This window comes from Bombina bombina, chromosome 5 (assembly GCF_027579735.1).
Source record: "Bombina bombina isolate aBomBom1 chromosome 5, aBomBom1.pri, whole genome shotgun sequence".
NCBI lineage: Eukaryota > Metazoa > Chordata > Amphibia > Anura > Bombinatoridae > Bombina > Bombina bombina.
Window position 1 is genome coordinate 292,966,379 of NC_069503.1, and position 23,945 is coordinate 292,990,323.

The 23,945-nt window shown below is 36.2% G+C and overlaps 1 protein-coding gene across 1 annotated transcript; it reads right to left on the minus strand.

Annotated features, from left to right (window-relative positions):
- Window positions 1-352: 352 nt before the first annotated feature.
- Window positions 353-5,201, minus strand: LOC128659308 (sterile alpha motif domain-containing protein 9-like). The gene has a single exon (XM_053712974.1). It carries the CDS (start codon window positions 5,199-5,201, stop codon window positions 492-494), a length of 4,710 nt encoding a protein of 1,569 aa, XP_053568949.1. The 3' UTR covers window positions 353-491.
- Between the last annotated feature and the right edge of the window lie 18,744 nt (window positions 5,202-23,945).

Consider the following 23,945-nt stretch of genomic DNA (forward strand, 5'->3'; position numbering starts at 1 on the left):
TAGCAGCAGCTCCCACTGGTGTATGATATGTGCGTATTCATTTTTAACAAGGGATACTAAGAGAACGAACTACGAAGCACATTTGAAAATAGAAGTGAATTTAAGTGTCTTAAATTTACATGCTCTATCTGAATCATGCAACTTTAATTTTGACTTTCCTATCCCTTTAAGTATTAAACATATTTGTGCTATATGACCTTGAGTCAATACCACAGAGCATACAATTTACAGAATAACTGAATGCATTACAATAAAAAAATATAGCCCAAATGATTTAGATTTAAAGGGGGGGTAAGTGCTTTAGCTCTTGCACTATAAATAGTCAGTGTTTGTTACCATTCTGTGCCTGAAGAAGGGGATTGTTACCCTGAAATGTCGCAATAAAATATCCTTCAATTAAAAAAGACCAATGAGTAACACCTCCACTCATTTCTTTAACAAGGGTCTCTGGACTTCTTTACACCAGATAAAACAGGGGAAATGTATTCTTTTTAGATCTTTTCTATATCATATGCGATAAGTCCATCAAGGGAAAATCCAAGATAAAATGACACCCGCTCAATACTTCTGCCACTTCTCAACTGTCCAAGGTAAACAGGCCTAACTGGGATCTCGATTCTATCGTCGTTGCCACAATCCACATAAATTAAATCATTTTCTGTTCGGCCATTAACGCGTAGTAGGAGATCCTTCACTGCCTTTTCTTTCCATATATCTCCACATTGCCACAGAGAATTTAAATCAGACATTGGCACTTCAGAAAAACATTGGTCGATCTTCCCTTTGTGAATTAATCTTTTTAAGCCTTTATTTTTACCAAGATAGAAATGTGCAATGGGCTGCTTGGAATGACAGAGGTGTCTATATTGCCCTCTAAAAGATTTTCTCATAGCTAAAACATATTTATCAATGCGTGAAGAATCAGAATCCAGCTGCCGAATGTTTTGTGGCCAGAAAAGTATTGTGCCTAGGAAGTATGGTTCAGAATATTGGTGTTCTAAACCAACCACCTGCAAAATCTCTCTTAGGTATTGTTTCAAAGTTGAAAGCGGGAATATCTTGGAAGATTTGGGTTGAATACAATGCAGTATTATATTTGCCAAAATAAAATTTTGTTTATCCCTTAAAATGAATTTTTCTGTGCTGTGCTGAAGCAAAAAGTCATAAGCTATTACAATGGATTCCAGTATAACATTTTCATGACCTGTAAGATATTGCATTATGCCTGAAAAATGACCAGCTTTATAAAATTCCAGTCCTGCCCTGTAATCTTCAGAGTGGCGTGCATTACTTCCCTTTTGTCTTATACTCTCATCTGTTATTTGTATTAGATCAAAATCACAGAATATCTTTCTGTAATTTTTGAAGTATGTTGAAACTTTATCTCGAATATTGAATTCAGTACTTTCCTTGAGAATGTTCCTTTGTTTTAAATGCACAAAATAGTCATCAAAAAAGTCAAATGCCTTCTTTAAATGTGATTTAAGATTGATTAAAAAATATCTGAAATCATTAACTACATTGCAGAAATCCTTGTGCATTGACGAAGCATTGTCAACTGAAATATCCCATTTTCCTGACAAGTACTGTTGCAGGTGTTTTTTAGAAATCAAATCATTTGATTGAAACCATGGTAACTGCAATAGTATGTCTACAGTACACAGACAGACTTCTACTTGGCCAATGTATCCTGCTGTATTATATACTCTATGTCGTTTAGATTTCTCCAACTCAAATTCTTCTCTTTCACTTTCAGTCTTTTCGGTTTGCTCTTGACATTCTTTAAATGTGTCTGAGGCAGAAACAGCTGTTTCAAGAAGGATTCTCAGTTCTTCAGGTGTTACACGGCTGTGTTTATTATGTTTTTCCATCATGTTCTTCATTTGTGTTTTATATATTTGACCTAAAGTATCTAAAACAAAGGAATTTCGAGGCGCTATTTTTTTGGCATTCTTAGCCCATTTAAAGGCACATGTGAAGTTTTTCTCTCTGATGTAAAAATGTCTTGCTAATGCTTGACAAATGTATGGGTTTTGGCCAAATCTCGTAGCTCCCTCTTGCAGAACGCTCTCCACACTTTGATTACCTTCATCTTTTTGTATTTCTTCAATTAAAGGTGAGAACAAAGTATCTGTTTCATCACCGTGTTCTTTTCTATGTCGGGTGATTAGCATACTCTGCATATTTTGTACAAACCTTTCCCTGCCTATTGCACGATCATAAAACTCACAAGTGTTAAGAAGGGCTATTATCACATTACTTTGTGGTGTATTGTAAGTTGTTTTTAATTCTTCTATACATTGACTAGCAATCATCGGATGGATTATGCGCAGTCCTTCATACCTGCCATAGTCTTCTACCTCTGTACGCAACATTATAGTAAAATATGTTCCCATTTTTTCTTCTATGCTCTCAAGATCCCAAAATGTTTTTTTTGGAGTGATTCCTAGAAACTCCTCACACATTGAGGCAGAAAGTGTTGAATCTTTTACGTACTTGTTCAACAGTGCCAGAAAGGAGATGAGTTGAGTTTCTTTACTCTCACTCTTTAAGCCTTTGAGTATATTTCTCACAACATTCTCTATGTATGTTTTATTAAAATTGCTTTTCATTATCATAAAAGAATAAAAATCCTCTGGTTTTGTGTATTGCTGCTCAATCTCATACAATTTAGTTTCAAAGGCTCTCTGTTCACAGGGGGAAAGCTTGTGTTGTAAAGCAACGCTTTCAGTGGCATAGTTTTTTGAACTTTGCTCTGGATTCTGAGATCTCATACAATTTAGAATGATCACCACTGGTTTTTCGTATCTTATGTATTTTTCAGCAATGGCAGTTCTAATGGAGTTTTGCAGAATATATAGATTGTCTTCCTCTTCATAATCATCCACAAGAAGCAATACAGGAAAATATGTATTGTTTTGGGATCCATAAGTGGCTAGATTTGCAACTTCCCTTGCAACATCTTTAAAATTATCTGTCTTTCTCTTTAAAGTTGCACATCGAAATTTACTTCTCAATTCCCAGAGAACATGCATTGCAGAAGTGGAACCACCACATCCAGGGTGGTGATACAAAGTAATTATTTTCACACTATTTTGCTTTTCAGACAGAGACCAGCTTTCTATCAAATGTTTTAATTTATCATGATTGTCTCTTTTAATAAAGGGACCTGAATAATTTTTCATTGAGAAATAAAAAATCCACCATGATGCCTTTCCTCCTCGATAAAAATGCTCTGCCTGGGTTTTCCTAAAAGTATCAAACTTTTGCTTATCATTCTCTATCTCTGTATCTTCACATTCATTTAAGCAAAGAATGTCCAGAGAAGACATTGCATCTTCATTTTTCCTTTGAAGAATAGTACAAGAATAGCCCGATGATGGCAAAATTCGTTTGGATGATTGTACAACAGATTTCAGATTTTGGATTGTGCCATTAAGTTTTTCAATGGATAAATTATAAACACATCTTTTTTCCATTTCATCAGCATTTACAAGTCTCGCTTGCCAATCTCTCCACTTCTGAAAGGTTTCTTCAGTGTCACAGATGCACAAAATATCATTCATTCCACCAAGTTCCTGATAAAATGTGCTGAATGCTTCATTCATTGGATCTACTGGGTCCTCCACAGTAGAGAGTAGTAGAAATACAACAAGACACTTCCCCCCCTGTGTTATATCTTTCTGTGAAAAAAAAGAAATTGCCCTCCTTACTTGTGCAGCCCTTTTCTTTTGCCACATCCTAGGAGTTAATGGTTCGCAATCTTGCATCTCGAGATCTGATCTTCCATTACAGAAAATCCAGCTAGTTTGATGATAAAGTTTAAGGGCCATGCAATTTTCAGATGTTATATTATCCACATTTTGGTAATGACATGGAAAGTGTAGATTTACTCCTCTTTCACCTCTGTAGTAATGGCACAAACCATTCATAAGAGATTCTGGGTCAAAATCCAAAACAGCAAACCATGGTATTTGATGCATAAAATCAAGGTGCATTGTATAACTTGGGTGACATTTATTTGCTACTAAAATGTAGCATTTGTAATAGGTATTATCCAATGTATCTTTGTTTCCAGTTAGTAAACTAACAAGTTTGGAACCATCATTGTGGGTTCCCTTTTTATATGAAGAGTGTTTATCCTCTGCTTGCTTTCTGGCTTCATCCTTTGATTGCAGACTTAAAACAAATTCTTTAAACTCCTCCTCATTTTGTCCTATATTTGCTAAAATGTTTTTGGAGCTTGCTCCTTCTCGAATAAAACATGATTTTTCTTTACTTTTTTTCCATGTATTTTCAATTAAAACTTGCTGGTGTGTTGACAGTAATTCTGACTTACAAATACGATATTCAGGAACAACATCCACTTCTATTACAACTCTGTCAGACTGTGTGCTTTGTTCACACAGTATATCCACAAATCTTGGGGTGCGTATACATTGTTTGGCTATATGTACTTGATCACTATCAAAGTATTTGCTAATCATTTGACTTATATAATTGACATATTTATCTCTGTTTTCTATTTGGATACCAATGATTTTCCCATGTGGATTGTCACTTACTCCAAAATGGATTGTACCGTTAGTACGAGTGTTCATGCATCCAGCTGCAAACCGAAACACCTCATTGCAAAATTTCATTTTTTTATCCTTTTCAGATGCATTTTCTGTATTTGTAAACAACTTGTACTCGTGAACTGGATCAATATAATTAGAGGGTCCTGATTCAGGTTGCAGAAATTGGTATTGTATGTAGCGTTTGGCTTCTTGTGTACGATCAAAGGGATATGGTGAGCAGGTCACATGTGAAATTTCTTCTTCCTGAACATTTGATTCATCAGTTTCTTCATTTTTAGCATGGAAAGTTGTACTTCCTTCTTTACTTGGGTGTCTTTGTTTCTTTTTTGACATATTATTTGTGCAATCTGTATTGACATTTTTACTATCGTGGTGAACATCTTTGCTATGTGATTTAAGTCTCTTGAGGTGATGAATTATTAATTTAGCCGATCCATAAGTTATTCCTAATTCGGTAAAATCTTTGATAGACAATAGATTGAGAACTTCTCCTGTTATATTTTGGTTATATAATATATCCCCTTCATTTTTGTCGATGTTAAGCTCTTTTGTTACCCAGTATCTTACATGGCTTTTAGTCCAATCATGAACATTAGAAGGCAGTCCTGATATATCCTCCATAGTAAAGCTGTTTTTTCTTCTTCTTGATACCTTAAATGTAAATAAATATTTTATTAAAATAGTGAAATAATTATTTTTCTATCTTTATAGCACAATCATTCAAGTGAAGTAGTATATATATATATATTATATTAATTAAAACTAAAAAGTCAAGCTAAACAGGGTGTAGGATTTGAATTTTCATTAAGAAAATCTTGAAACAAGGAATTTTGTTACATTTGTGTGTTTTGGTGATTAACACTCTGGCATTAAAGTTAGTTTTACCATTTTATACTTTTGTATTCATACAATATACCATAAATAAAAATTATGCTGCAATCAAGGGTATAAAACTGATTGCACCAAGAACCTTCTGCATTTAAGCCAAGTCCAGGAATGCTTAAAGGGATAGACTAGACAAAATTAATCTTTCATGATTCAGATAGAGCAGGCAATTTTAAGCAACTTTCTAATTTACTCCTATTATCATTTTTTTAATATAATAAACAAAGAAAATAAAGATACTTTATAACAGCACTCTTTGTCAAATAATTAGTTTACTGAGAAAATTGTGCAATTACACAATAAACCCTCTTACTGTGCATAGTATACATAGCTAATACATAGAATGAATATTACAAACTTAACTATTATGCACCAAAACAATCCCCTAAGGATGCAAAATAGAGGAAGCAAACTTTACATAATGCAGGAAACAACGATAAGCAAAGAAAAAACTAATGCTGAAAATTAACAGCCAATACTCATCGTAAAGTTCAGACGTTGTCAGTCCTGTGAGTCCAACAATAAACCTTCCGGCAAAGAAAATTATTTGTAATCCACAGAAATGGCCAATGCCTTATAGATCTGGTCGCTACAACCGCAACCTTTATAAATTCTGTCAATGGCTTGTTATTATCATTTTTTTCTTTGTTCTCTTGGTATCTGTTACAAACTGCTATTTCTAACTGGCCCTTTAAATGGAAAATTGCCCTGCTTCCCTGGATTGTGGAGAAGCCTATTTGCCAGCCTCCTTCCTCATGACTATGGCCCCTGGAAGATTGTGCCCCTGAAAACATATTAACTTTTATTGGGTGTGTATGGCCCTTTAAGAACCGTCTGAGGACATATTGTGACTTTGGTGAACAATGCCCCTTTAAGACTATGTCCCCAGACCTGTAAAATAACTTGTCCCTGGCTTTCTCCCATTTGGTTCAGTAAATAGGGCTTGCTGAACCAAGTACCACACAGGCAGAGTGTGCCACAGAAAGGGAGCACTGTTACAAAAGCATTAGTTTTCATTGTGTGCCATTAAGTGCTATGTGACAGACCCTTCGGTCAGAACTAAAGAGTTAACTTTGTTCAGCTTCAAGAAGCTAATTTCTAAATACAAGTTTGCTGGCATCAGCTCTAATTAAGTTTAGTTCCCATTGTCTAATCACCTCCAGAGTCAGACTTCTAGTTGATAAGATGGACTGCATTGTTTTCTTGTGTGTAACTTGTTATCTGCTGAAGTAATGTAATTCATTGTGGCCTGTCACAGGGCGTTGTCTCTCTATCTAAATGTATCTAAATGTGTGATTGGGGATTTTATGCCTCCCCCTGAGAGTGTCTTTTTTGCATGTAACCTCAATAAAAAGCAGGCTGGGTGTTCCAGCACTTCAGACCTTTTCTGACCCTCTAACTTGCAGCCTTGACTCATGTTTGTAGGGGACAGCTATAATCACTACAGGGATTGCTATGCTCTTTATACTCCCTTAGCTACTGAGCTCTTGTAAGAGCTCTTGTTCCTGATCCTGCTTCGCTCTACAGAAGGAAGAGGTTCACCTACTGGAGCCTGGTCCTAGGTCCAGGGCGCAGAGCAGACGGCGAGATACCAGCCCAGCAGCGGTGGTTCGTAGAGTCTGCATTACTTATGGTGGCTATGCAGTAGTCATGGTGTCTACGGTGCTGATGATCCTTTGGTGAGCGCTAGGAGCATCCTTTTCTACGGTCCAACTTCCAGCCAGCCTGGAGGCAACCGTAACAGTATCTTTATTTGAAAAAGCAACAATGTAAGCTTAGGAGCCGGCCAATTTTTGGGTCAGAACCTGGGTAGAGCTTGCTGATTGGTGTCTAAATGTAGCCACCAAACAGCAAGCGCTACACAAGCTCAACCAAAAATGGTCTGGCTCCTAAGATTTAATTCTAGCCTTTTCAAATAAAGATACCAAGAGAACAAATACAATTTTATAATAGGAGTAAATGAGAAAGTTGCTTAAAATTGCTGCTCTATCTGAATCATGAAAGTTTAAAGGGACATGAAACCCATTTTTTTTCTTTCATGATATAGAAAGAGCATGCAATTCTAAACAACTTTCTAATTTACTTCTATTATCTAATTTGTTTTATTCTCTTTATATTCTTTGCTGAAAAGCATATCTAGATAGGCTCAGTAGCTGCTGATTGGTTGCTGCACTTAGAAGCCTCATGTGATTGGCTCACCATGTGCATTGCTTTTTCTTCAACTAAGGATATCTAAAAAATAAAGCAAAATAAATAATAGAAGTAAATTGGATTGTTGTTTAAATTTGTATTCTCTTTCTGAATCATGAAAGAAATTTTTTGGGTTTAGTGTCCCTTTAATTTTGACTAGACTATACCTTTAATTTACATGAGCTGTCAATCTTTTTTTAGGTTAAGCCTATTTCAGTATGAGCACTGATTCAGGACTATTAGAAATATATGAACTAAGCCAGTGGCACTTAGCACAGAACTCTGGTATCTCTTGAGCTATCTTGGCTCTTAAAAACTTCAGTAACAGTTTTCTGATTCATAATGCAACCCAAGGCAAAATAGACTTTTAGATCATCTTAGAAACAGGAAAATATGTCCACAGATGAGATTACTATACAAACATTTTTCCTAGCATTCTTTGATCTTATACCATGTAAACATAATACAATTGCCTCTTTAATTTAAAGGGACAGTCAAGTCCAAAAAAAACTTTCATGATTCAAATAGGGCATGTAATTTTAAACAACTTTCCAATTTACTTTTAGCACCAATTTTGCTTTGTTCTCTTGGTATTCTTAGTTGAAAGCTAAACCTAGGAGGTTCATGTACTAATTTCTTAGACCTTAAAGGCCGCCTTTAATCTAAATGCATTTTGACATTTTTTCACCACTAGAGGGGGCTTTAGTTCATGTGTTTCATATAGATAACATTGAGCTCATGCACGTGAATTTACCAAGGAGTGAGCACTGATTGGCTAAAATGCAAGTCTGTCAAAAGAACTGAAATATGGGGGCAGTCTGCAGAGGCTTAGATACAAGGTAATTACAGAGGTAAAACATGTATTATTATAACTGTGTTGGTTATGCAAAACTGGGGAATGGGTAAAAAAAAGGATTATCTATCTTTTTAAACAACAAAAATTCTGGTGTTGACTCCAAGGTAAGCTCAATGTTATCTACATGACACACATGAACTAACACCCTCTAGTGGTGAAAAACTGTCAAAATGCATTCAGATTAGAGGAGGCCTTCAAGGTCTAAGAAATTAGCATACGAGCCTAACTAGGTTTAGTTTTCAACTAAGAATACCAGGTGAACAAAGAAAAATTGGTGATAAAAGTAAATTGGAAAATTGTTTAAAAATGCCCTATTTGAATCATGAAAGTTTATTTTGGACTTGACTGTCCCTTTAAGTCTGCTAATCCTCAAATTTCTACACCCTCATTTTAATGTATGGTGTTTTCATTATGTAAATAATTTAACTTTCATGGGTGATGAAAAACTCTAGGTTAATTTATTAATACTGCATATTCATTCAGTCCGGTCTGGCCAATACAGATCCCTGAATCAAGCTTAAAGGGACATGAAACAATTTTTTTTTCATGATTCAGAAAGAGAATGCAATTTAAACAACTTTCCAATTGACTTCTATTATATAATGTGCTTCATTCTCTTGTTATTCTTTGCTGAAAGGTTTATCTAAGCAAGCTCAGGAGCAGCAGAGAATCTAGGTTCTAGTTTTTGATTGGTGTCTGCATATATGTATTGATTGTGATTGGCTTACCTATGCGTTCAGTTAGAAACCATTAGTTCATTGCTGCTCCTTCAACAAATGATACCAAGAGAATGAAACAGATTAAATAATAGAAGTAAATTAGAAAGTTGTTTAACATTTTATTCTCTATCTAAATCATGAAAGAAAAAAAGTTGGGTTTCATTTCCCTTTAAGTATAACCCCTAACATATGCCTAGTGCAGTTATATATATTTTTTTTTTAAAAAAGATGCCACATGTTTTTATGGCCAGGTGGGGCACATTAAAGAAATTAACTAGAGGTTAGTTGTTTTTTTTTTCCCACATCCACTTGTAATAACTGATATTTTGTATACCCTGTGCTATTGATTGCAATCCACTTGTAATCTAGCCCACTTCAGTAGACCTAACAGATTAAAACTATACCATTGTTTTATTTATATGTCATGACATCATGACATGAGAGAAATCTGCTACAAAAAAGTGTGCAAAAAGGCACAATTTTATTACAATAAAAAAACAAAACAAACAAAAACAAAAACAATATTGTGTGTTTTTTTCTAAATTTTTTAAAGGGACATTAAGCACTAAGAGGACAGATTACAAGTGGAGTGCAAAATATCACTTTAGCTAAAGCGATATTTGGGCTCCACTTTGTAATACCAGCGCACGCTAATGTGCTCTGGTATTACAAGTTTACAGCAATGCGAACCCAAGCTCGCGTTCACATTGCTGGGAAGCATTGCACTCATGAGAGCGCTCTTCCTTAGGCTCCAATTGGAGCCTTGTTCTGATCCTGTCACAGACGACATCAGAGTCTCGCACAGCGAAGAGGTAAGTAGCGAAGCGATGGGCAGCACTTAGTAAATCTATATGTATATGCTGATATACATATATATTTATGTGTTAATGTGTGTATATACACATATTAACACATAAATATATATGTATATAAGCATGTCGATGGGAACACACAGTTCCCATTGATCGCAATGTAAAGGCACTTTTCAGTGCCGTTTTTTTTCTAACTCCCCACTCCAACCAATTTTAAAGCCCCATAACTGCCTATTGCAGTTTTTTTGTACCATTTTTTAAAATAATAAAACTATAATGCCCTCTATCTTGAGGGCATTTGAGGCACTTTTAGAAAATTAACTAGAGATCGGATCTCTGTTTTTTTTTTTGGAGTGCTAATTACTACCACGCATTCGCCTTTTATGCAACAATCCTTTCCGTGCACGAAGAGCTGTAGTTAACAGATTTGTGCAACATAAAGTTTTCATGAAACACTTTAAAAATACATTACAATTATATAAACACTGTCTAATAAAAATTATTTAAAAAAAATATTGCACACAGAAGTTATAGGGGCTCAAAGATAGATCTCGGGTGTTAGGAAAAAAATGCTGACAAAAAGGTTTTAGATTGACATACATACACATACATATATATGTATATACATATGTTTAAAGGGACAATTTACACTAAAATAGTTATTGTTTAAAAAGATAGATAATGCCTTCACTCCCCATTCCCCAGCTTTGCACAACCAACATTGTTAGATTAATATACTTTATAACATTTAAACCTCTAAATTTCTGCCTATTTCAAATGCTCTATTGACAGCCTCTTAATCACATGCTTTGTATTTGCTTTTCACAACAGGAGACTGCTCGTTCATGTGGGCCATATAGATAACATTGTGTTCATGCCCGAGGAGTTATTTAAGAGTAACACAACACAATACTAAATGGAAGTCAATAGATAATAAAGAAAAAAAAGTCATGTGATCAGGGGGCTGTCAGAAGGTGCTTTGATAGAAGGTAATCACAGACGTAAAAAGTATATTAATATAACTGTGTTGATTATGCAAAACTGGGTAATAGGTAAAAAAGGGATAAGCTATCTTTTAAAACAATACAAATTCTATTGTAGACTGTCCCTTTAACAATGGAGATAATGAAAAGATTTTACTTTACAATCTTATGCACATTAAACAATATCTCAGGGATTTTCAATGCGATATTCGCATATAGATCTCGATATATCTAGACATATATATTCATATACATATCTCACTATAAATAGATATATATCAGTCCAAAAAACATCACATATATAGAGAAATATTTAGAACATATTCTGTTGCAAATTTTTTTTCGCAATATGAAATATTCGCATTTTCATGTACACTTTTCGAGGAGAAAACATCAAGGGCTTTGCGCAGCATATTAGGATTTTTGTGTTTCTTTTTTCTATTTGTCTTCTCCATTTACTTCTATGGGGCATATGTGAACGTGCACGTGATTTGGCTTTAAAGATTATGCGGCTTAACGCACGCGCAAAATAAGTTATTTTGCAACTTGTAATAGCTGCGCAACCCCAAATGTGAAAAAGCCATAGCGCGTGCTGTGTTGATTTGCTGTGCGACTTGTAATCTTGCCCAAAGTGTTTAATAACCCTTTAAGTTAAAAGAAGAAGTTATCCTTATATAAATAAGGGTCTCTGTGTATATTTATATAACTTTTATCTGCACACAGGAGCCCAATGAGTATCTACTTAAATAAATGCACACTTACTCCCACCAGGTGATCACTGGTGTATCCATTTTGCAGCCCTACCCTAAGAATAGTAAACAATCACGTATTACAAGTGAAATGCTAAATAATTTTACCAGAGAATGTTAGCCAACATATTTTTTTAATGCACCCTATACTTTCAATGAATAGCGCAAGCCATGCTAGCATCGCTCATATTACAAATATAGCACAAATAGAGACCTAGGGACTGATTTATCAAGGACTGAATGGCCCCTGATGCCTCTGTTTCCGTGTGAGCCTTCATACTCGCCGGAAACAGCAGTTATAAAGCTGCGGTCTTAAGACCACTGCTCCTTAACTGGTCCGCCTGCTCTGAGGCTGAAGACATCAATCCGCCCAATCCTATACAATCGGACTGATTGACACCCTCTGCTAGCGGCAGATTGGCCGCAAATCTGCAGGGGGTGGCATTGCACAAGCAGTTCACAAGACCTGCTTGTGTAATGATAAATTCCGACAGCGTATGCTGTCAGCATTCATCGATGTCTGTCGGACTAAAGTAAACTGTTAGTGCTAAAATAAAAGTGTACCAAAACCTGACAGACGAAGCCCAGACACTCCCCTCTTACACAAAAGCATGGGAGAGGGAGTGGCAGACCGAGATAGGTTATGAGGACTGGCAGAATGCCTTTCTAATGACCAAAACATCCTCAATATCTATGAGAGTGCAAGAATCTAGTTATAAATGCATGGCAAGGTGGTACCTCACACCTAGTAGGCTGCAGAAGATTTACAAACAGGCCTCTGGCAAATGCTGGAGAGACTGCGGAGAACAAGGCACACCTACACACATATGGTGGGACTGCCCTAAGCTAGATGAATACTGGGTCGCAATTCTTAATCACATGGAACTAGTCCTGGGGAAACCCCTACAAAACACCCCAAAAACACTACTATACCTTTCTCTGCCCAAATTACCCTGTAAAGCGAGCAGAGCCCTACTAATACTTATGCTGAACGGAGCAAAATTATTGATCCCAAAACATTGGAAGTCTAGAATCACACCGACTTTTAAAGAATGGCAAGAACAAGTAGACACGCTGCTACGACTAGAAAGATACCACCACACCCAACATGGCACAGTAGACACACACGAGATAATGCTGGAGCGCTGGGCAACACACAGACAACAGACAACGTAAGACAATACAGCTGATTGCACAGACTACTGAAACCCTCAATGACACTTCCCCCCCCCAACCCTCTCCCTCCCCTCCCCCCCTCCACCTTTCCCCACCACCCCCACCTACCACTCATGAAACGCGAATAAGCAAGACCCACACAATCCCAAACAACGGGAATACGGAGAATGAATGGCATCATAAAACCCCCGCTACTACACATAGCAAACAGATCCCCTGTACATCCCCCCTTCCCTTTTCTCTCTCTCCCATTCTCCAGCAACTTAGATCTGTAGTTGAATAGCTTAGTAGGACTGGCCGTAGAGTGCCAGAGACAGTGCACTAATGGACTTTGGACTTTCAATATACAAGTGCACTCAGAACTGCTTTTTGATCCTCCAGGACTTTAACTCTACCTGCCCTATGAGCAGTTTGCAATTTACTATGTTTTAAGGGGCCAAGGGAAGAACGTTCTTTATGTTAATTCATATATCACAATTTGTAATACAATGCTTCAACGAACCTGTATTTGCACACCTCATGGAAAATTTGAAAAGTTTGTAACCATTTGATTATCTTTGAATAAAGCTCTTTTGAAAAAGAAAAAAAAAAAAAAAAAAAAAAAGTGTACCAAAACACATGTAAATCATATTAAAATAAAGTATTTCTCTCATATTTATATATTTTAAATATAATATATGTTTTTATTAAAAAAATGTTTTTTAATAGTAATTTAAATTGATATGGTATATGACAAGGTGTTTGACTGGAAAGGACTCAAAGGTGCAAATAGATAGAAAGATAGATAAATACATAGATAGATAGATAAATGATAGATAGATAGATAGATAGATATGTGTTTATATATATATATATATATATATATATATATATATATATATAAAACTAGTTATCATTTTATACTTTGTAAATAACATTTCTTCTTTATTTTTAATGCACCTTCAGCTTCGCACACCTTTGGGTTAGGGAAGTGTAATCGAGTGGTGATATTGGCGCGCACAATATATCCAAAAAAGCCAAGATTTTAAAACTACTCCTCCCCAGTAGTTAAGACACAGAAATTGTTAATGCAAAAAATATCTGGCAAATAAGACAATAGGGTGTTACTGCTGTATAGTGATATTATCTAATAATAATGACAACACCCTTGGGTTAGTGCTCGAGCTATAGCCAGGGTTTAAGTTTTGTAGCGCACCCCATAGAGGTCTATTAGGTGAGGTATTTAGGGCCTGAGGCCTTCACTTGGGCACTAACATTTTACTTTCCACTTGTAATATTAAAGTAGCAAAAGACTCACTATGAATTTCACTCTAGCGAAGTTAGCACACCATAGCTAATATTGTTGTGCTACCCTTGTAATCTAGACTTATGTAGGTGCTTATGTAGGAGCTTCTGGCATTTAAAACAAGGGGTCTTGGGGGCCTGTAAAAAGAGTTTTAATATGCAACATGTTTCACAGTTTAACAGTGTTTCTTCAGGCATAAAATTTACAATACTGACTATTTTAATGCATAGCAACATAACGTACATAAATACATAAAACTCATTCTTCCACAGGTTTTCCTAAAATCAAAAGAAAGCATGTGCAAAATAAAGAGAAATGACATACTAAATCACCACTGATTGTCAACTAGTGGCAAATAAAATATTTTTATACTTGACACGCTACTTGGATGTCGTAACTAAACGGTATATATATTTTGATTTTTTTTTTTTTTAATGAGACCCTCTTGCATGTGATTTGTATTTATTTAATCCTTTTTAGATTAACAGTGGTGGTTGATGACTAGAAATTTGGCAAGATTTGGCACCTTTGTTTTACATTATTGGTGTCTCTTCAAGCCTTTCCATATTGGTAGTTACCCTCCACTTACACATCAAAATAGACTTTTATAACAGAAGTGCCTGAGTAACACAGTTAGCTGGGAGTTGCAGACTATCCCAGCAGGCCTCTGTTGAAGCCTACTAAGATGACAACTATCACGTGAGTGAGATTCCTCTCTTGTTGAAGATTTTAAACATTGGTTTGATATACTACACTATTTGGGTGCCCTTTTTATTTCTATCGTTCTGACTAAATTGTATTTGAATTTTAGCCACATTTAATTTTGTCACTGCAATGTTCATCTAGTTATAGTCTATAATAAAACAAATGTTTTTTTTTTTTTTTAAATAGCCTTACAGGGACACAACACATTTTTTGTTTGTTGCATGATTCAGATAGAGCATACTATTTTAAATAACTTTCCAAATCACTTCAATTAGCAAATGTGCTTCCTTCTCTTGGTACCCTTTGTTGCTTGCAAGCGATATTTAGCGCTCCACTTGTAATCTGACCCTAAGTATACTTGTTTTTTTAAGCTGTTTGACGTATTATTGAAAAGTAATGGCTGTTTTATTTAAAGGGACACTGAACCCAAATTTTTTCTTTCGTGATTCAGATAGAGCATGCAATTTTAAGTAACTTTCTAATTTACTCCTATTATCAATTTTTCTTTGTTCTCTTGCTATCTGTATATGAAAAAGAAGGCATCTAAGCTTTTTTTTGGTTCAGACTCTGGATAGCACTTTTTTATTCGTGTATGAATTTATCCACCAATCAGCAAGGACAACCCAGGTTGTTCACCAAAAATGGGCCGGTATCTAAACTTACATTCTTGCATTTCAAATAAAGATACCAAGAAAATGAAGAAAATTTGATAATAGGAGTAAATTAGAAAGTTGCTTAAAATGTCATACTCTATCTGAATCACGAAAGAAAATATTTGGGTTCAGTGTCCCTTTAAATTATTTAATTTATTTATTTTTTAAACTGCAAATGAGAGGGAGAATATGCAGATTTTGAGTTGTTTTACCCCACCACAATAAATAAAGCAATCTTCCATTCAGGATTGCCATATATCCAAAAATATACATATATAAGTGTATATATATATATATATATATATATATATATATATATATATATATAAATATCAGCAGCTAGCTCCTAGTAGGGCATTGCTGCTTCGGAGCCTACCTATGTATGCTTTTCAACCAAGGATACCAAAAGAACAAAGCAAAATGTATATATACATTTGTTTTCTTTTCACACACATATATACCGGTATATGTGTGTGTGTTTTTTTAAGATGTTTGATGTGGCTGTGATTTTTTGATGTGGTGTGTGTTTTTTTTAAATCTGTGAGGGAAAATATGCAGCTTTTGAGTTGTTTTTCCACCCTCACAATAAAGCAATCTTCCATCAGGATTGATATATATATATATATATATATATATATATATATATATATATCTCCTATAATATAAAAGGCCAAGTGTGTTTGTCCGAAGCTGTCATGCGCAGTAGAGACAGCACAAGGACAAACACACCTGGCCTGAGCAAGTTAAGTACATTTTTATCTGGTCTTTGAGGGATTACATTTTATTATTAAATGTGCTCTTTTCAATTTCTAAAATACTGTGCCCTTTCCTTAAATATATTTGTCACCACTACATTTCTTTTAATATTTATTCTCATTAATTCTTCTTTCTTTTTCTATTATTACCATTTCCTTATCCTGTCATTTTCTTACTTGCACTTTATTGCAGCATCTTTTGTATCCCAGCCTCAGCTGCACCTTTTTTTCTGCAATGCTGTAACCTTACTTGCATTTACTGCATTCCTTTTTGCTTTCCCGTCTCAGCGTACATTCCTGTAATTCTTCTTTCCCCTTACCTCTGCTTGTTTGTGATCGTTCTGTGTGGTGCGTTTTTTCTCTTCCTGGTTTTACTCTTAGACTGAGAAATGCATTTTACCGCCACAGGGTTAGATTACAAGTGGAGCGCTAATTTATTGCGCGCCCATAAATGGGAAAATGCGCCCGTTAACAGGAACATGATAAATAACCAGCCATAACAAGTGGCTGGTTATTGCTACCACGATCTCGTGGTTGCAATTAGCACCTTGAAAATAAACAAGAGGTCAGATCTCTGATTAATTTTCAAAATGTTCCACAATTGCCCCCAAATTTCAGTGTAAGGTTCTTTTTTATTTAAAAAAAATGTAACATTTATATGCTTATATACATATGTATTTAAATTTGCTACCCATCGCTGAGCGACTTACCCCCTTCGCTGGCCCAGTGGAGCATATGGATGCGTGCTCTCGTGAGCACTTAGCTTCCATGCAAAGCGAATGCGAGGTCGCTTTCGCATTTCTGGCCACTTTTAATACCAGTGCACAATTGCGTCTGCTGGTATTACAAGTGGAGCACAAATATCGCATTCGCTAAAGTGCAATTTTGCTCTCCACTCGTAATCTGGCCCTAGCTAGCTCCCAGTAGAGCATAGCTGCACCGGAGCCTACCTAACAGGGGAGGAACTATCATTCTTACAGCAGGTGCGGTGGCACCAGGGCCCATAGCAGACAGTCTATACATAGGTGTGCACAATTTTAATGCAGGGGAGCCTTTTATTAGTGCAGTTTGCAGGTTAATCTATCTATCCTCAAAATCATTATATAGAGCAGCATGTATATTATTACTTTTGCTTACGTCTGAGTTAACTTTTGGGGCCCCCCCCAAAAAAAAATTGCACCAGGGCCCTTTATTGAATAGGTCCGCTACTGTGTACCTAAGTATGCTTTTCAACAAAGATACCAAAAGAATGAAGCACATTTAAATATACATTTGTTTTATTTTCTTTTTGCAATCATAAAGGGAAGATTTGTTTTTTATTGTGAAAAAACAACTCAATACTATAGGGAAACAATATATGTGTGTTTGTTTTTTTAAGTTGTTTGATGTGGCTGTTTTTTTTTTTTTAAATTAATTTATTTTTTGCAAAAAATAATCTATAAGGGAGAATATGCAGCTTTTAAGTTTGGTTTGCTGTTTGTCCCCTAAACAATAAAGCAAGTTAAGGTAGAACACTATGGCCTCTATTTATCAAGCTGTCTACTTACCTGCATTCAACGGCCCCAATACGCTTGCCTAAGATCGTCTAACATCGCCGCCGCGGACCTGAATACATTCGCCAAATTTATCAAGAAAGCTGTCAAAAAGCCGCGCACCAAGTACAGTACGATGAGCAGAGGACTGTTGTTAACTAACAGTCATCAATCTCGCTGCTCTTCGGCTTATTCGCAGCTTTCTTGCTATACTGTCACTAAGCACCCACACTATACTATACAGTTTTACCCCCTAAACCGCCGCTCCCGGAGCCCCCCGCAACTAAATAAACTTATTAACCCCTAAACCGCCGCCCCCGGACCCCGCCGCAACTATAATAAATATATTAAACCCCTAAACCGCTGCTCTCGGACCCCGCCGCCACCTACATAAAGTTATTAACCCCTATCCTGCCGATCCCGGATCCCGCTGCCACCAACATAAAGTTATTAACCTCTATCCTGCCGATCCCGGACCGCGCCTCAACTAAATAAATTGTTTAACCCCTAAACCGCCGCTCCCGGAGTCCGCCGCCACCTACATTATATATATTAACCCCTATCCTGCCCCCCTACACCACCGCCACTATAATAAAGTTATTAACCCCTAAACCCTTTCCTTAAATATATTTGTCACCACTACATTTCTTTTAATATTTATTCTCATTAATTCTTCTTTCTTTTTCTATTATTACCATTTCCTTATCCTGTCATTTTCTTACTTGCACTTTATTGCAGCATCTTTTGTATCCCAGCCTCAGCTGCACCTTTTTTTCTGCAATGCTGTAACCTTACTTGCATTTACTGCATTCCTTTTTGCTTTCCCGTCTCAGCGTACATTCCTGTAATTCTTCTTTCCCCTTACCTCTGCTTGTTTGTGATCGTTCTGTGTGGTGCGTTTTTTCTCTTCCTGGTTTGACTGTTAGATATAGTAATGCATATTCCGCCTTATTTTTTTTCTCCTCCACAGATTTCTGGCTATGATGGTGGTTTGTTCTGACTCAGACAATGATGCAGTTTATTTATATTATTACATTATACTCTCAGCCACAATACTTTGTATAAATCCCATACATTATAACTTTATTTTAAAGGGACAGTCAACACCAGCATTTTTGTTGTTTTAAAAGATAGATAATCCCTTAATTACCAATTCTCCAATTTTGCATAACCAACACAGTTATAATTATACACGTTTTACCTCTGTAATTACCTTGTATCTAAGCCTCAGCAGACTGACCCCTTATTTCAGCTCTTTTGACAGACTTGCATTTTAGGCAATCAGAGCGGTCTCCATGGTAAATTCACGTGCATGAGCTCAATGTTATCTATATGAAACACGTGAACTAATGCCCTCTAGTGGTGAAAAACTATCAAAATGCATTTAGATTAGAGGCGGCCTTCAAGGTCTAAGAAATTAGCATATGTACCTCCTAGGTTTAGCTTTCAACTAAGAATACCAAGAGAACAAAGCAAAATTGGTGATAAAAGTAAATTGGAAAGTTGTTTAAAATTACATGCCCTATTTGAAACATGAAAGTTTTTTTGGACTTGACTGTCCCTTTAATAGAAGTTTGTGATTTCTCTTTATGTTTTGCTAAGATATTTTAACATTTCATTTTAATTTGATAATTTTAATGCAATTATGTTCAATTATTTAAAACCTTTTTTTTCCAACTTAAAAACTGTTATTAACTTATTTTTTTTCATCACACCCACAAGCATTTTATTGCCTACCTTGGTTCACTCACTACATTTTGTAAATTGCTAAAAATAAACTATTAACATTTCTCATTTTGGAAGCATTCTTACCTTACAGCATTTTTTAATACCTGCCTATAACTTTTGCACACTAGTGTGTATATAAAGTATATATATATATATATATATATATATATATATATATATATATGTATATATATATATATAATTATATTTATTTATATTTAAAAAAAATAATAACATTATTATCACAGTGACGAGCAATGCTTTTTTAAGTATTTCTATTTAAAAAACAAAACAATTGTGTTAACATTGTTTTAAAGGGAAATTTGACAGGGAAGGGCTCAAAGGTGTAAACAAATATAAATATATATTTTTAGGAGGAGAGGCTGGTCAACTATGTCAAAAGCAGCAGATAGGTCAAGAAGAATTAGTAAGGAGTAGTGGCCCTTTGCTTTAGCTGATATAAGGGCATTTGCAATTTTAGTTAGAGTGGTTTCTGTTGAGTGTTTAGGGCGGACACCAGATTGTAGTGGATCAAGTAAGGAGTTAGGGAGGGTGGAGCCAGCTAGGAGCGCGGGCAGTCGCATATCACTGCAGTTCCAGCAAACATTTTCTTAATGTAATGATCTTCGAAAGTATCTGTTCCATAACAAAGGTCCGTGCAGTCATCTTAATCTTCTGCTGATCCATTTACTTACCTTTTGATTACAGAGCTGTTTCTGCAGTGGACTGCTCCTGCGGACATGCAGCCTGCAATGAATGGGAAGGCACCAGCCATCCTCAAATACTGCACAGCAGAGAGCATTCTCAAAACTACCAGCAACCACAAGTATTTACACCCTATACTCATGACTGTCCTGTGAAAGGTGAGATTTCTAAACATTGCACAATTTTAACTCTGGTGGCTGAACAGGAAGGTTATCAAGAAACCTTATAGCAATCATTAATGGCTTCATTACATGCATAGTGCAGTCTCTATTCACAAAGACATATAATCAATCAATTAAAGTTTTCAAATACTAGCAAACTCATATATTCTCCTACAACCTGCATGAACTTACAACACTTCTTTATAGATGTAGCACCTGCAGATAATACTTTACATTTTTTTTTTACCAACCAGATTGAACCATACAAGTAGAGAAACTATTCCCACTTCTATCCCAGGCTACACTTAAGGAAACTATGGCAACTTCTATGCATCTACTATATGAGCTAACAAGATTGCTCAATGAACACCATGAAGCCATTACTGTAAGTTTGGAAAAGGCATTTAACTCTCACACTATAGATGCTACTGTCAATGGTCTTCATTAAAGTAATGTATCTAAATGCCATGTTGGCAACGGCCCTCGCTAACCCAATTTAATAAGATCCAGAAGTAGCAGACTCAACTTTGATGGAATCTTATGTACCTATGTTGACACAGCACAGTGATTTAAACAAAACCAAAGTTATGTGTTTGGAATATGATACTTGATTGGCCTCAGAAAAAAATGCTTCTAAATGTGATTATCAGCTACCTTTCACCTTATTGTGAGACTTCTCTTTTCAGGATTGCTTTAATTCTTTATTCACTAGTTATGACGGCAATATTGCCTGAAAGTAAAGGATTTATTGATGGTTCTTTATTTTTTTATTTTTTTTCTCTTTCCATATATTGTATAGGCTCCTGTCCTTATCATAGACAATAATTCAGTTAACTTATTGCTAAATGTTGAAGTTACTATTGGAAAACAGATGGTGGCCGACACCTGCCTATGTGTATAGTTCTTTGAATTGTCCAATTATGTTGTTTTTATATAACACTAAAATTAGTATTTGCACTACTCAAATGGCTCCTTGGTTCAACCCCCCCCACTTATTAATGTACTCTGGCATCTGCTGATCCTGTCTAGAGACTGATTTCATTGTTTATCTTTCTAATACCGTTACTGTAATCATATTTTACCACAAATCTTGTAGGGTCCAAAAATAGGCCATTAAATTTCTTCACCCCTAGCTAATACACCCCTCATTCTATAATTGTACCTAGTAAGGGCCAAAAATTACTGTTCTTTTTATATGGGGGCTGTTTTGTTATTTTCTTTGGGGTCACCTGTTTATTTAACTATTCCCCCATCTTTTCCTTTATATAATTTAAAATGCTCAATTTATTACAAAATATATAAAACACTACATATTTTGCCTAACTGGTTACTCAGATACATAGACTTTAGCTAGAAGAGCTTTGTGGCTCAAATATTGGAATGCTGACATGGTATTTAAGTCTAGATTACTATCTCTTTCTTTCCAAGGTAACAATTTATTTGGTTCTCAGTTGGATTCCATTATTTTAACTGTCACTGGGGGGAAGGGAGTTTGTTTTACCTCAGGATAAAAGATCTAAAGGTAAATCTAAAGCTTCTAATCGTTTTCGTTCTTTTCGACAGAATAAGGAACAGAAACCAAATCCTTCCCCCAAGGAATCTGGTTCCAATTGGAAAGCCTTCTTCATGTTGGAATAAATCCAAGCCTTTTAAGAAACCAAAGCCAGCCCCCAAGTCTGCATGATGGTGCGCCCTCATTTCAGTTCAGCTGGTGGGGGCAGATTAAAAATTTTCCAGAACATTTGGGCAAATTCTGTCCAAAATCATTGGATTCAGAGCATTGTCTCTCAAGGGTATCGAATAGGATTCAGAATGAGACCTCCTGTGAGAAGGTTTTTTCTCTCACGCATTCCAGCAAATCCAGTGAAGGCTCAGGCTTTTCTGAAGTGTGTTTTAGATCTAGAGCTTTTAGGGGTAATTATACCAGTTCCGTTTCAGGGTCTGGAGTTTTATTCCAATCTATTCATTGTCCCAATGAAAGAAAATTCATTCAGGCCAGTTCTGGATCTGAAAATTGTGAACCGTTTTGTAAGAGTGCCAACTTTCAAAATGGTGACTATAAGGACTATTCTGCCTTTTTTTCAGCAAGGTCATTATATGTCCATGATAGACTTACAGGATGCATATCTTCACATTCAGAATAATCCAGATCACTATCGGTTTCTGAGATTCTCTTTTCTAGACAAGCATTACCAATTTGTCGTTCTTCCTTTTGGCCTAGCGACAGCTCCAAGAATTTTTTCAAAGGTTCTCAGTGCCCTGCTCTATGTAATAAGAGAACAGGGTATTGCAGTGTTTCCTTATTTGGACGATATCTTGGTACTAGCTCAGTCTTTACATTCTGCAGAATCTCACACGAATCAACTAGTGTTGTTTCTTCAAAGACATGGTTGGAGAATCAATTTGCCAAAAAGTTCCTTGATTCCTCAGACAAGGGTCACCTGTTTAGGTTTCCAGATAGATTCAGTGTCCATGACTCTGTCTCTAACAGACAAGAGACAAATAAAATTGGTTTCAGCTTGTCGGAAACTTCAATCTCAGTCATTCCCTTCAGTGGCTATGTGCATGGAAATTTTAGGTCTCATCACTGCAGCATCGGATGCGATCCCCTTTGCTCATTTTCATATGAGACCTCCCCAGCTTTGTATGCTGAATCAATGGTGCATGGATTATACAAAGATATCACAATTAATATCCTTAAATCCCAATGTTCGACTCTCTCTGATTTGGTGTTTAGACCACCATCGTATAGTTCAATGGGCCTCCTTTGTTCGTCCAACCTGGACTGTAATCACAACAGATGCAAGTCTTTCAGGTTGGGGAACTGTCTGGGGATCTCTGACAGCACAAGGGGTTTGGAAATCTCAAGAGGCGAGGTTACCAATCAATATTTTAGAACTCCGTGCTATTTTCAGGGCTCTTCAGGTTTGGCCTCTATTGAAGAGAGAACCATTAATTTGTTTTCAGACAGACTGTGGCCTCTATTTATCAAGCCGTCAACTTACCTGCATTCGACGGCACCAATACGCTCTCCTAAGTTTGCCTAACATCGCGGCCGCGGACCTGAATACGTTCTCCACCAAGTACGGGGCGATGAGCAGTGGACTGTTGTTAACTAACAGTCATCGATCTCGCTGCTCTTCGGCTTTTTTTACAGCTTTCTTGGTACCCTGTCACTAAACACCCACACTATACTAAACAGTTTTATCCCTATCTAGCCACTCCCGGACCCCGCCGCAACTAAATAAAGCGTTTAACCCCTAAACTGCCGCTCCCGGAGCCCACCGCAACTAAATAAAGTGTTTAACCCCTAAACCGCCGCTCCTGGAGCCCACCGCAACTCTAATAAATGTATTAACCCCTAAACCGCTACTCCCGGAGCCCACCGCCACCAACATTATACATATTAAACCCTAATAAAGTTAATTCCATAAAACCCCTAATACATAAAGTTATTAACCCCTATCCTGC